The 15,106-nt window shown below is 43.1% G+C and overlaps 1 protein-coding gene across 5 annotated transcripts in view; it reads right to left on the bottom strand.

The window, feature by feature from the left end:
• The window catches only part of baiap2b (BAR/IMD domain containing adaptor protein 2b), an 87,267-nt gene that overhangs the window by 24,387 nt on the left and 47,774 nt on the right, over nt 1-15,106 (bottom strand). For all 5 annotated transcript variants that reach the window (XM_075458310.1, XM_075458311.1, XM_075458313.1 and 2 more), the window contains 3 exons: nt 6,527-6,588; nt 4,977-5,048; nt 2,562-2,699 (listed from right to left, as the gene is read on the bottom strand). In XM_075458310.1, coding sequence (XP_075314425.1) covers nt 2,562-2,699; nt 4,977-5,048; nt 6,527-6,588 — 272 coding nt within the window. The remainder of the gene's footprint in view (nt 1-2,561; nt 2,700-4,976; nt 5,049-6,526; nt 6,589-15,106) is intronic.

Below are 15,106 nucleotides of genomic sequence, written 5' to 3'. Positions count from 1 at the left end.
AGCTAATTTCAAGATCACTTTTATCTCAAAAGTCCTAAATATCACATCTTATTTCAAGAAATCTTGACAAGCCGATTTTCACTAGTTCCATTGGCAGATTTTTTTGCTCATTTCAAGCAAAAACATCTTTTATTTGTTGGTTTTTTTACTTATTTTTGGAGGGGCATTTTTTCCAGTGGAGAAGCAGCATTTAGCTGTTATGCTGCAAACAAGTGGAACAAACTGCCAGTGGAGATTAAACTTTCACCAAAAGGAGACATTTTTAAATCCAGGTTAAAAACATTTCTTTTCTCGTGCGTCTATGCATGAAATCTGCACGATATCTTTGACCTTATCTGGATTGTTGCTTGTTTTTAAATTAATTTAAATTCTTTTGTTTCTCTTTATATTCTTTTATGTATTTTTAATGCTTCTTCCACTCCCTGCTGCAATGCTTTTATTTTATGTAAAGCACTTTGAATCGTTTTGTACATGAAATGTGCTACAAATAAATTTGATAAATCAACAAAGCTACACCTGCTGCTCCCAGAAGCTGTGCAGGGCCCCGTGACAACTAAAACTTGCATGTAACTACCGGCAAAAACGATAAAAATGAGGAAACATCTGCGCTCTTCCTTCCAAACAGCAGAAATCTACAGAATTCTCCTCAATCAGCCTCCGACTGAGCTGAAGAGCAGCCGCTGGGGCAGCAAACGCACGGCAGCAGCCTCTCCTGTGCAGGTTGTGTAAGAGGGCCCGCCCACCATGTGTCACCACGACGCCTACAGACAGCAGCACAGAGACGCGTTCAGACTAATCACACCTCCGCTCGAGCAGTTACCTGAACACAAGAGGAAAATGCCTCCACCTGCCCCCCCACCTGCCCCACATAGCAGCCGTTATGCAACACAGAGGAGGGCGGCAGGTAGGGTGACGGACAGCCGGCGCAGTTACAGAGATGTGGAATCATTACAGGTTTGGTTTGGTCTTTGTTGTTTTTAACCATGTTTAAATATTCAGCTTTTAAGATTCTTCACACACTGAAATCAACCCGATTTGTCCGAGAACTCACCGTCACCCAATGTATCCAAGATGGAGAAATGAAAAACCACACAGAACAATGCTCCGACAGTCTAAGGCAGTGATACTCACTATTTTTTTCCACAAGAGCCACATTGGCAGAGCAAAATCAAGGGAAGAGCCACTTTTACCACAACATACTAAAGTCCCCTTTTGCAAATATGCATTTCTACATATAAAACATCCCACAAAAAAAGAAACAACACAGCCAATACATTTTCAATTAAGACCACATTTACCTTAATACTGGGATGAGTGGAAGCTGGCATGCATGTCCTTGACTTTCTTCATGTTGTATTTGTAGTTTGTTGTTGTAATCATAGTGAGACATTCAGGATGAGCATGGTTTTTGCCCTTTTTTAATTAAAAACCGATCTATTGTGCCTGCATCTCGCGCTGGCTAAAGGAGCTAGCGTGCACTGCGGTCAAGTGTGAGGTGGTTTAAGCGGGCTGCGTTGCCAGGTTTAACAGAGCCCCCTTTAGGAAACACCATTAAGCCTTAATTAATACTTGATAAAAATACTTAATACTCACACTGGAAAAAAATCAAAGTCTCACCAAGTATATTTGTCTCATTTCTAGTTAAAATATCTCATTACACTTAATATAAGACACAACTGCCTAACAAGTTCTATTTCAGCCAGATATAGGGACTTGTTTGAAGACAATACATCTGGAATATCTTGTTAAATGAAAAAGTCTTGAAAACAAATTGTTTTGATTCGCATATCATACGAAACAAGCTTTTTTTTTTTTTTTTTTTTTTTTTTTTTTACATTTGAAGAGGATTTTAAGCTAATTTCAAGATCACTTTTATCTCAAAAGTCCCAAATATCACATCTTATTTCAAGAAATCTTGACAAGCCGATTTTCACCAGTTCCCTTGGCAGATGCTTTTGCTTATTTCAAGCAAAAACGTCTCGTATTTGTTGTTTTTCTTACTTATTTTTGGAGGGGCATTTTTTCCAGTGCAGTACAAATACTGAGGCAGTATTCGCTGTATGTTATTTTAAAAAAATGTATTGTTACCATATTGTTATAAGCTACTATGCGAGTGCGAGCCACCAATTACAGCTTGAGGAGCCACATGTTGCTTGCGAGCCGCCCAATGAGTATCTCTGGTCTAAGGTAACCTTCTCTTCCAGAGCACACATGCAGCGTGGCCCCGTCGGAGGCCCCGTCCCATTCAGCTCAGCACATGCCGTCCCATCAGATTACCCGACGCACTGAAGCTTAAATCCCATCAGGAGGAGAGAGGGGCATCTCTCAGAGGAGAGCGTGTGGTGGTCTGAGGAGTCTCTGCTGGGGATTGGGACTCTGACTTTAAGTAAAGATGGACTGAATCATGAGAAAACATCCTGAGCAGCAGGTTTTCTGCTGGCCTGAAGCTACCCGGAGCACATTTTCTGTCATTTTGGATGATAAAAACCATGTGAAACCACCCTGCACACACCTGAGGACCAGCCTAGTTTCTGTAAACACACACACACACACACACTGACCTGCATCTCCTTGTCTCCGTACTTGGACGGATGCTTGCTGCTTTGACTCTTCCGGCGCAGCTTCTTCAGCTCTGCCTGGCATTTCTCCAGACTCTCCCCTTTGCTCTTGTGCTCCATCTGGTACTTCTTCAGCGCCGCCTGAGGGGGGCAGCACAAAGTCAGCAGGGGCCTCAGCATCCGCAGATGATATTTCTCACTGACATGCATTCATTTCAGAGCAGTCGGCTTTGATTTCCCTGCAGGAAGATGTGTTTTCTCCTTTTTTTTGCTTCTTCTTCTTTATTTTGCTTCTGTTTTCTGGTTTGTGTCTCCTGATGTACATGACGGAGCAGGAAGTCATTTACGTAACGCGCTGCAGTGGTTTGGAAGCACAGATCTGTACGCATCCGATACGCTGTACTCCCCATAACTTCATCCCCCCCAGAGAGTTAAGCTCATTCAAGCTCTCCATGGTTCAGCCATCTTATTACATCACGAGTCTTAGTGTGATGGATGTAAATCCCCTCGAGTAGTAATTCAGTTATTCAATAATTAAGTTTTTCTGCTCGAGCACTGATGAGACACCGAGTGAAATCCTGAGTCCAGTTTTAAGATTCACCTCGATACCCGTCAATTTCTTGAATTATTTCAAGATAGATTGTATTTCTAAAACTGATTGACATTATTTTTGTAAATAATTCACATTCAAGAAGATCGCTTTAAACACGACTATTATTCATTGACATCTTCCTTCTTTGATTGGCCCTAAAGAGCAGGAGAAGTCCACCTGTTCACACTTTTAGCTTTTAGCATCTAAGAAATTAGACAATTGGACTACATATTCACTGAGCAGCAGTTTCTTAAAGGGATAGTTCGCCTCTTTTGACATGAAGCTGTATCACATCCCATATTAGCAATATCATTTATGAACATTTTCTTACCCCCTGCTGCGTCCTGTGAGCCAAGTTCCAGCCTCGTTTTGGCGTTGACTTTTTCCTGTATTACTCTTTTGAACGCATATTGTTTTGAGAAGCAAAACGCTTTATTTTTTAAACCGCACTATCTTCGTCAACGCCAAAACGAGGCTGGAACTCGGCTCACAGGATGCAGCAGGAGGTAAGAAAATGTTCATAAATGATATTGCTAATATGGGATGTGATACAGCTTCATGTCAAAAGAGGCGAACTATCCCTTTAAATTGGGTCCTTGTAAGATATGTGTAGCAGGTTTTATCAGAGTTTGTCAACAGGGGCATTATTATGGGGGTGCTAAGATTGAACCGAACAGCAAATGAGCTGTAAAGCCACAACAATCAGAAAAAGACCCCTTTCGTCCATCCTATTCTGCTGAATCGTCAGAACTTCTGGCAGCCTTCAGGCCAGATTCACACCAACTCCGTGGTTTTCACAGAATGTTTTCATTTAGGTTAGCGTCAGAGAGGCCGATCTTAGCAAAAATACAGTCGGAGCATTTAATGGGTCATTACACGGCCTTCGTATCATCATCAAGATGATTTTCTTTACTTTACAGCAATTTACTAGCCTGGCTGACGCGTCCACATCTCGATGAGATGGTGGTCTGGGAACTAGGTGTGCATTTTCTCGTATTTGAGGCGTGGTTTACGAATGCCTAGAGCCGTTTATTGGGAGCTACGAATGTCTATCAAATGGCGTCTGGTTCTTCCCATGCTGCTTTGCGCGCGATTCATAGCCAATTGTATCACTTATACCAGATGACGTATGTAGAGCGACAGAAATTCGACGAGGAAGAAGGCAATGAAATCTTTCAACGCCAAACGTTGCTCTTTTTTAAAAGTAAACTTGCGTTCTAAGCTACTTAAAACACTTTCTAAAGCTGCATCGAACGGTAACGTTGTGTCCGCTGCCATGTTGGATTAACACTCTACAAGCTTCGGTGTCGCGCATAGACGTCGTCATCGTCTTGCAGCCCCCCCCCGTTCTGTGATTGGTTCCCTAACTCAGCCTGGAAACCACCGCCCTTATTTTTGCCTGCCTTTGCAGTGTGAATGAAATTGCGCTCAAAGCAGCATGGGAATTCCCAGGCTAGTAATTTACTGTTATTTAGGGGGAAATGTGTGACGCAATTCGTATGTTTGCAGATTGAAATGTCACTTTTTCAGTCTTCATCTTTTCCTCCGTGAATAAGAGCGTTAAGTCACATGACCATCATCTAGTTACAACTGGTCAACTCTCTGGTCTTTGCTTCACACATCAAGTGTGGATTACACAAAACTCTGCATCTGCGACCATCATTCTGCAAAAGACTGGAGCTGGCGTGCTGAAGTGAAACCGTTCATCCTCATGATAAAGCCTTCTATTTTAAACCCGACCGATGGTTTAGGTCCCAAAACTGCACAATCTACACAATCCGCCTTAAGAAAGCGCGAGTTTGGATCCAAAAGGAAGTCATGCTCACGTTCAGGTAGCGCGCATCCAGCTCCACCTTCTTCTCCAGCTCTGTGAGCAGCTCGTTGTGGAAGGACTTCAGCTGCAAGACAAACACAAAAACCTGGAAAAGGATGCACACCGACACAACAAAGCAAACCTCAGGCAGTTCCATGCACAGCAACAGCAGCATTTCTAACGCCATGTGCTTGGGTTGCGTTCGGAAACGACGCGTCCGGAGGACACGGAAGGATGTCTGGCATGTAAAGCGGATGCCGAGTCAACCTGCTGTGAAACCGTTGGTTTGGAATAGAGATTATAGTCTCCATTTACTCCTGTTCCATCCACATATTGCAGATATTTCACAGTCTTTTTGAGCGATTCTGGAACAACTATGTTGCTGCTCTCATGCTCACTGGATACGAGTACCTCGCTGCTAACTGATATATTGTGCTGTTGCATATTAGACATCCCATTGTCCAAAAGAATGAGGATATTTAAAAATAGCTTTGAACAACTCTGGCTTGCTGCTCTGACCTTGGCCAAAAAAATGTATTGTACAGGTTTGGCTACCTCCCCACAATTTATCGTTGGAACACTGGCTGCATACGTTTCTGGACATTCTTTATCTTGAACTTTCTTCTGCAAGGACAAATGGTGCCAAACCAAGGACGATGCAAACTTGGTCCAATGGAATTACCAGAGTTAAAGACTTGTTACTGAAGAAAATCTAACAAAATTGTCTGGGTAACTGTTTGTGAACCGTTGTAGGTGTTATTTGACTCCCATGTAGAGGGGTGGGGGGAGGGAGGGTAAGTTCAATAGCTGTGCTCTTGTCTGTTGTATTGATATTTGCTTGTGAAAATAAATAAAAAATTGTTACCAAAAAAATAAAATAAAATAAAATAAAATAGCTTTGAACATGATTTACATAAAGACCGAAGGCACGCAGCTACTTTTTTCCTCTGAATGTTGCCACATGATTTCAGACCGTAACGGCTGTGATTTACATGGAAAAGAATCAGTAAACAATTCATTCAAAGCTGCTCGAGCACAGGAAAGAGTGGTCTTCCCAAGTATTAAATCTAATCTAATCTTTCATCCCGGCAGCCGGCAGACTTTAACACATGCACCCACTGATCATGTTGTTGCCTTTCCGTGATAATCCTATCATATAGAGATTTTTCTTTATCCGGGTCACGGCACCAAATTGTTAGCTCGATTCTTTTATTGGAAGCTCAAGAACAAGCCTGAGGAATCTCAAATATAAATGAATTTATATTTTATTAATTTCAACTACACAATGTGCAATATTATTTTAATTTTTAGTACTTGCTTTTTCTTTCTTTTTTTTTTAATTTCTCTTTTTTTAATTTTTAAATATTTAATTAAAAAAAAAAAATTATTTCTTGTTCATGTCTGTTGCTGCTGTGGCAAGTGAATTTCCACTTTAAATAAAGTACAATCTAATCTAATCTAAAAATATTCCATGTGAAAATGGGACTACAAAGCAACAGGACCACAATCTGTTTGGCGGCTTAAGAGGCGCCGATTTTAGCAACAGCACCACCACATGCTCACCATCTCCTCGAGCTGGATCTGAATCTGTCTGTGCACTTCAGCCATCTGAAAGAGCACGTCCCCTGCAGAGAGAAGACAAAGAACAGAGAGGCGATAAACAAAGAGAGGGAGGGGGGGCAGCAAACAGAGTGTGACATCAAGTCTTTTCCAAAGTCTGAGAGAGCTAAACACATCGTGCAAAAGAAACGGCCATGCAGGACACATGAGAGCGGGGCGAGGTGGCGGACGGGATGCCAGCGGACGCAGACGGAATCAAAAGAAAAATGCCACAGAGACACGATGGATGAGAAATTAAAGAGCCGATCGAGAAACCCACTGAATGCGTTTAATACTGAAACCAAACTGCTGTGAATCATGAGAACTCCTCCATTCCACCAAGAGCTCCACACACTACTGCTAATAAACAGACAGGAAGACAGCTGATTCATTAGAGTTTCATCTATGCATCAAGACATGTGTTATACTACAACATAACAGGGTGGGAGGGTGGGGGGGGGGGGCACATACCAAAAAAGCAGAACCAAGAGGAACCCAAAGCTAAAAAGAAAATAAACTAAAATATGATTCATGCAGCCAGGGAGGTGCGTGTTGTTTAAAGATACCTACATGCTGCCTCTTCTGAATATGCAATGCGTTGTAAAAAAAAAAAATGAGGAATAAAAAAAAAAGAAAACAAAAAGATCGAGTTTGAGCAAAGAACAGAAGTATAGAGACCTGAAGAGACAGATCAAACTGCCCCGAGAAAAATGAGACACAGAAAAAACACTCAGACGAGCAGTTAAGCAAACGGCTCTTTCTGCACACAACCAAGAGTCCAGGCCCATACTGGATTTTTATTTTTAAATGTGATGACTGAAACAAAGAATCTGCTTGTGAAAAGGTCCCGATCCACCCCTCATTTCTGCCCGTTTCCTTCCAAGCAGCCAGACTTTATTGTAATCTTTTAAAGTGGTCTTAATCAATAGTTCTCCGGCTTTCTGAAGATCTTTCATAGTTTTTCTTTGGAAGTTTTTCAGTCCAGTTCTTGTACCTGAACATTTTCAGAGGAATGTGTTTTTTTATTTTTTGGTTTGTTAAGCCACTTGAACTCTGACCTATGAATCATTCGGCACTTTGTTCCCAGCAGCCTGTCACAGAGACACATAATTTGTTCCCATTTCTTTAGTTGCATCTGTGAAAAACAGCAAAGATAACACAGTGTGACAGACAGAAAACAGGATTTCTGCAGCAACAAGGTGATTCCCAAAGAGCTGTTAGCTGAAAACTTGGCATATCTCAGCATGGTGTGCAGCGTGTCCTTAAAACATTTGAGGAAACTGGACAAGTGGAGGACAAAAGAAGAAGTGTCAGGCCTAAAGAACTATCTACAGCAGATGAACAGGATCTGAAAGTGATGTCCTTAAGAAAGAGGAAAAAATCCAGCAAAGACCTGACACAGGAGCTGAGAGATACATCTGGACCTTCAGCTGATCCATCTGCTGTTGGCCCAAGCCTCATCAGAAATGGGCTCCATGGAAGGGTGGCTGTCAAGAAGCCGTTCTTAAGGAAGGGAAACAGGGAGAAAAGGCTGAGCTGTGCCAAAGGACACAAGAAGTGGGCTGAAAATCAGTGGCAGCAGGTCTGATGGAGGGATGAATCCTCCCCAGAGCCCGGAGCTCAACATTACTGAAGCAGTGTGGGATCATGTTGGCAGAGAACGGAACAAAAGGCAGCCAACATCCAAAGAAGAGCTTTGGGATGTCCTTCAAGAAGCCTGGAGAACTATTCCTGAAGACTCCTTAAAGAAAGGACAGAAAGCTGGTCTGAGAGGGTTCAGGCTGTGTTGGAGGAGAAAGGAGCTCAGAGCAGATATTCACTTTAAAGCTGCTCAGAACTGAACTAACTCCGTTTTTAACCTTATAAACTGTTTACTTTTACCTAATAAATCACTTTAAGAAAAACAAGAGACATGTAGAAGAGATGTGGGGTGGATCGATGTTTTTCAGGGTTTTATCACAATCTGAACTTTGAATTAAATTTGAGTAAATATGAGATAGAGCATTTATAAGATGAGCCACATGAGCACCATCTGATGCATTAGATTTCACAGTCTAAAAAAAAATCCAGTATCAGTCGAGCTCCACATCTAATGCAAAACTAAGATTTTCACAGAATATCAATATCTTACACCTTATCCTACATTACTGTAACTTATAACTAACAGAAAATGATTAAAACTACCATTTAATCAAAGGAAACAGGGGTAAATTGTGAATATTAAGCACATCTTATACCACATACTGCATCATCTCCATCAAACATATACGGCGATATTGGACAGTTTCTGTTGTCAAAACATTTCTATAAGACACATAATAAATAAAGAGGCAGATAGGTCTGAGTACATTAGTGACAGATTGTGCAGCTGCAGCAGACCCAATTTATTCTAAACGAGCCCATTAATGTATGTTAACGGCACTCATCTGCCTGCTGCATAATGCATGCTGAGGCGGCGCTTTGCGCGGCCTTCCTCAGAGGCGGCGAGGCGTGGAGGCGTGTGGACCTGTGGACAGTCAGAGGGGACAGAGTGGGCTGCCTGGACAGGATTACAGGCTTAATGGAAGTGCTGTGGTCATGCAGATGAGACTCAGTTGAGAGAGAAGAGGTTTAAGAAAGGTCAGAGTGGGAAGTGGGGGCAGTAAGTATCCGTCTATATCAACTTAAGTCTGTCTGCCGTTCTTTCAGATCATATTCTGAGACGCTCCCTGCTGACAGGTCGTAGCTGGAAGATTCAAGCTTCTGCACGAGCTGATCCTGGCAGCAGAAACACAGATGTCACAGATACATATGTCAGGGATATGGCTGTGAAATGTTTGACCCATGCATGCAGGACACAGAAACACAGAGGTTTGTTCCATCCCACTCTGCAGCTTTCTCCCTCCACCTTAAAGGGATAGTTCGCCTCTTTTGACATGAAGCTGTATGACATCCCATATTAGCAATATTATTTATGAACATTTTCCTGTAAACCGAGTTCCAGCCTCGTTTTGATGAAAGTAGTCCTAGTTGGCTGGGGCCACGAAAATAAAGCGTTTTGCTTCTCTAAACAATATGCGTTCAACAGAGTAATACATTTGCATCACAAAACCGTTCTCCAGGAAAAAGTCAGACCTCACAATCGCTTGGCGCTATTTTCTCTCCCTTCGTATCACTGCCTGCTGTGCAGACCGAAATGTAGACTGAGCAGTCCCCTGTTTCTGAGCAGCAAACACCGTAACAGGCGCGGCTGTCGGCAGGCGGCAGCGATACAAAGGGAGAGAAAATAGGGCCAAGAGATTGTGAGGTCTGACTTTTTCCTGGTGAACGATTTTGTGATGCAAATGTATTACTCTTTTGAACGCATATTGTTTTGAGAAGCAAAACGCTTTATGTTTTAAACCCCAGCCAACTAGCCGGACTACCTTCATCAACGCCAAAACGAGGCTGGAACTCGGCTCACAGGACGCAGCAGGGGGAAAGAAAATATTCATAAATGATGTTGCTAATATGGGATGTCATACAGCTTCATGTCAAAAGAGGCGAACTATCCCTTTAACAAAAACCCTGGAAGTGTTCGGCTGCTGCAGGACAGAGCATCAGAGGCAGCGAGGCAGATAAATGCACGTGTGCGCCCAAACTCTCCTTTGATTCTTGGAGGGCACCCAACACACACTCCCGTCCCATCCATTAACAAACAGCCGGCGGCCATCGACAAGCCACAGCAGCCAGGCTGAACTCAAGCACCTCGATCACACACACCATTACGCTGATGTTGACTCCGGCCAGAGGGGCGAGGCAATGCTGCGTCTCATGAACACATCTGCTGGGCCGTGTGCAGCCTCAGAGACCACAGCTGTGTTCGAAACCGCATACTTCTCCTACTCAAACTGACTTTTTTCCCAGATGCATACTAGATTCTCCGAAATGCATCATGAGGTTACTACTCATACTCAAACTACCCAAGATGCAACGCAACGTGGCCGATCGTCATTTCCTGTCAAAACAGCAGTTTCAAGCAGTGTTGCCAAAAAAAAAAAAAAAAAAGAAGTCACCATTGGCTCTCTGAAAAGTCGCTAGAAGTCGCTAGATTGCGTCATAAGTGACGTAACCATGCCCATATTATATATTTTCGCTCCTACCCGAGCCGAAATCAGCCGGCCTGAAGCTGATTTCAGCCCTAAACTCTGTAAACTTTAGCAACATTTGAAACTTTTCAGGCCAGAAAGTAGTTGTTTAGATCCCCAACGTGTTAAAAACCTGCCAAAATACCGGCTATTTACAATTTTGTTCCGACGAATTTGGCGCTACTAAAGCTAGCCGCAGTGAGCAACGCACTTCCGGTTATATATTCTGGTTTGTAACTTCCGGTTACAAAATAAAATACCCGTTGCCTTTTATCATAGGGAAAGCCATTACGATACAATTGGTGCTTTTGTTTTGAAAACAGGAAGTGAACCTACCCTCGTTGTAGCTAGCTTAAAACTGCCGTTTTGACAGGAAATGACGGTATGCCGGGTTGCCGCCGTCCTGCAATGCTTCTGTCTCGGCTGTAGGGTGTCGCGGGGCAACTGATTTGTCACTCACAAAACAAGTTAAATTGTCGCTAGATTCAGCCAGATTGAGCCCGAAAGTCACTAAATTATTTTTTTTGTCGCCAGAGATGGCCAAAAGTCGCTAAATCTAGCGACAAAGTCGCTAAATTGGCAACACTGGTTTCAAGCTAACTACAACGAGGGTAGGTTCACTTCCTGTTTTCAAAACAAAAGCACCAATTGTATCGTAATGGCTTTCCCTGTGATGAAAGGCAACGGGTATTTTATTTTGTGAAAATAACCAGAAGTGCGTTGCTCACTGCGGCTAGCTTTAGTAGCTCCGAATTCGTGGGAACAAAATTGTAAATAGCCGGTATTTTGTCAGGTTTTCAACACGTTGGGGATCTAAACGACTACTTTCTCGCCCGAAAATGTTTCAAATGTTGCTAAAGTTTACAGAGTTTAGAGCTTAAGCGAAATCAGCTTCAGGCCGGCTGATTTCGGCTCGGGCAGGAGCGAAATGCATTGTGGGTAAACGCTCTGCATACTGTCTGATCGATGAGTATGCAGTATGGAAGTATGAAGTATGTAGTATGCGGTTTCGAACAGAGCCCATCTTCACCAGTAAAACAAAGTGTTGGGAAACAATATTCTGCTCATCATCGGTGTAAGAAGAAAAAAAAAAAAAAAAGAAGAGCAGCCAGAGAGCTGAAACCCGGCAGGAAACACTTGTTGCTTATTTCACTAGAATTCCAGCGTGTTACTTCCAAACCAGAGTATTTCTACTCAACAGAGCAGTCCCTGAACACAAAGAAACAACCAGGAGGTGCATCAGCTGCTCGAGTCTGCAGGGAGAAACTCTGCAGTCTCACAGCAAAGGTTCCCGACTCATTTCCCTTCCCAAATACAGCGAAGCAGCTCGAGACACGATGACCTTCGACCGTTTAACATAATGCAGACATTCAACACTTCATTTTTACACCTGCTTAAGTTATGCAACACCAGGGTCCATCTCACTTCAGCTGCCACCAGCATCAGATTTAATTTTATTCCTAAAAGCACGACAGAAAGCCACAGCCATCAGGCTTCTACAGCCAAGTTTTTTTTGTTATTTAACACTCAAATAAAAGGGTTAAAGTTACTGTAAAAACAAACTGTACAATAACACCAATGTGACATGATGTTATCAACACAATATTGGTATTATACTCTTTAAATTTCACAATTCTCACCAATAGTTTCCCACCGTTGGGTTTACTTTTCTACTTCCTTTGAACTGGTGAATAGTTGAGGACTAAAAGTATATGTTTGGGGTTAGGATTGTTAGGGGATTCACATTTCCTCCTTTATTCACCATGAATTGTGACATTTGAGGCTCGCTTCCTTCGGTCTTCACTGATGCCTGAAGGTCTCGCTTCTCGTCGTCCTCCGGCAGATCACGGTTCAGCTCCAGAGCGACGCAGAGTTCCAGCGTCTCCTCACTTCACACTTCAGTCGAGCAGATGGTACATCAGCGGTCACCCTGCCACCAGCTGCCGCAGCCAATAAAACAAGCTGCTTCGTCTTTTATGCTTCTGAGGGCTGTGCCGCTTGATAACAACTCATCTTTTATAGTCTTTGCCATCATTTTCCATCGGATCTCGTTGCATATGCATGATGCAAATCTGCACAGTCGCTCCCAAAGAACGAAACTATTACCGGTGCAAATGAAGGCCGGAGACCAGCTGCACTAAAGGTGAGCTCAGAGCAGATGTTCACTTTAAAGCTGCTCAGAACTGAACAAACTCTTACTTTTGAAGTGACTCAAGTCGCTGTTTTAATGACTTGACAAAAAAATAAAAGACTTGAGACTCGACTCGGACTTGGAAGTTAAAGACTCGGCACTTGACTTGAGACACGATGACTTGAGTGTTAGGCATCTAGCATAACTTCGAACTTTGTTTGTCATTTAAGGGATCCATTCTGACCAGTAAGTGCTTGTCAAATTAGCTAATATTATCCTGTTAGCCTAGTCGGTAGTTAGCTAACGTTAGCTTGATATGATACGGGGTGGACAGGTTGGACACATTTGCCAATGATGTTTACTGACAGTTACTTATATATCTTTGTCTTTTCACTTGATTAAGATCAGATTCTGCAGGTAAAATTGCAATAATAAGGTGACTTGACTTTGACTTGCCCAAGAAAAAATTACTTGAGACTTGCACATGTGTGACTTGGTCCCATCTCTGCTTTTACCCTGAAAAGTTCCCAAAGAACGAAACTATTACTGGTGCAAACGAAGGCCGGAGACCAGCTGCACTAAAGGCGACTTATCCTTTAAAATCAAACCGTTGTGAAGAGCCAGGTCACACTGTGCTCTTCTGTAGGAGGTCATTCTGACTTTGTCCTGCAAGGTTTTATTACCTGGAATCTCCCCAAATTCCAGGATGTTCTGGTTTTGTTGCACCCATCTAATCCAAAAATCTCTGTACTTTGGGTTGTGAAATGTGGGACTTCTACCCCTCAGGAGTAAGCTGCTTATTGCTAATCAGAGCAGATCACAACATCTGAGGCTTAAAGGGGAGAAAAGCACATTGTTGTCCGCACCCAGAGAGCCCCAGGTGGGGCAACTAAAGAACACGTTATTTTCCCTTTTCGTGGCTTTTCCATCTCAGGCTGGTGTTCGCAGACGAAGACACAGATTTGGATTTCTGTGCAAACCCCAGTCGAGTTAAAAATCGTTTCTCTAAAACTCACGGCATCCATTCTTAAGTCTTAGATCCGGAGCTTTAAAACACACGTCCAGAGGAAATAAGCACCAAACAAAAGCTTCCAGCTCGCAGCAGGATTACAGCTGAGATATAACAAAGCGAGCATCAATGCTGACAAAGTGGGGGAAAGTTTGGCTTCTCACCAATCAAACTGCACCCGACCCAGTGTATCTGAGCGTGTTTACAGAGGGAGCAGGTCTAACTGCAGGGGGAAACAAGCCCATTATTCTTTGGGGCTCACCCAAGGACAGCACTAACATCTGGGTTTATTACCCCATCTACTTGCCATGCAGCGCCTGGGCTCAGCAGAGCCAGAGTGGGAGCGATCGAGCCGCGGTTAATGGCTGCATGAGGGAAGGTGTTTTATGCAGTCTGCATCCCTGCAGGGAGTATATTATATAAAAAAAAAAAAAAAAAGCCTGAAAGCAAACAAGCAGCTCTAATACCCAGAAAGCAGCAGTGGAGGGAGTAAAAGGTGCCACCTCAAAGCCACATGACTCAGTTATTGTTGCACTCTTCTGGGTCTTTAATTTTGTTAAACACGCCCAAAGACGTGCAGAATTTTTACACAAAATGAGTCGTTAGTAGTGACATTTAAAGTATATTCTTAAGCACAAAGTTGCAGCTGCAGTTTATCAGAGAGACGAATGCAATCCAAGAATCCCGCCGTCCTGTTCCTCCTGGTGACACCAGCGAGGGGAACGTGACATCTTTATGTCTTAAATAAGAAGATGAATTCATCTTTGAGGAGGAATCAATGGGAACGGCTTTGTGATCACATTACATGGGAGTTGACGGAGTGAGAAATGAAGACTGATGACCCCGACACAGGACGCGAGGCGGCGGGGAGGGACGGAGAGCCAATGACCGATACAAAAAACAAACTTTAAAAGCTTTTCAACTTCTGACTTGTGATCGATACGATTCCTGGCACCCAACTCATCATGTCAGGCCGCTAATTGGGTAGCACAGTGTGAGAGTCGGCGAGTAAAGATTTTTCTTTAAACCGTTTTCTTTAAATGATCCATCGCCTACTGTGTTCCCGTCTCCGTCTCTCTGGAGTTGGCACGCCGAGGCACAGAGGAGGAGGACTCCATTTTAAAAAACGAGGCTGTAATTTGGGATTTCTGGCTTGTTTCAAAACACACGACAGACCAGAGAGGCGTGTGGGGGGGTTCACCGAGGCTTCACGCTAACAGCTGGGCGACAATAATTTAACGATGAGCTGACAAGGACCACTGCATGTGGCTTTGAGAATCCGTTGACCTTCAGACAAC

The sequence above is a fragment of the Odontesthes bonariensis genome, chromosome 23 (assembly GCF_027942865.1).
Source record: "Odontesthes bonariensis isolate fOdoBon6 chromosome 23, fOdoBon6.hap1, whole genome shotgun sequence".
Classification (NCBI taxonomy): Eukaryota; Metazoa; Chordata; class Actinopteri; order Atheriniformes; family Atherinopsidae; genus Odontesthes; species Odontesthes bonariensis.
The sequence above is the reverse complement of the archived record's forward strand: the minus strand, read 5'-3'. Positions and strand labels throughout refer to the sequence as shown.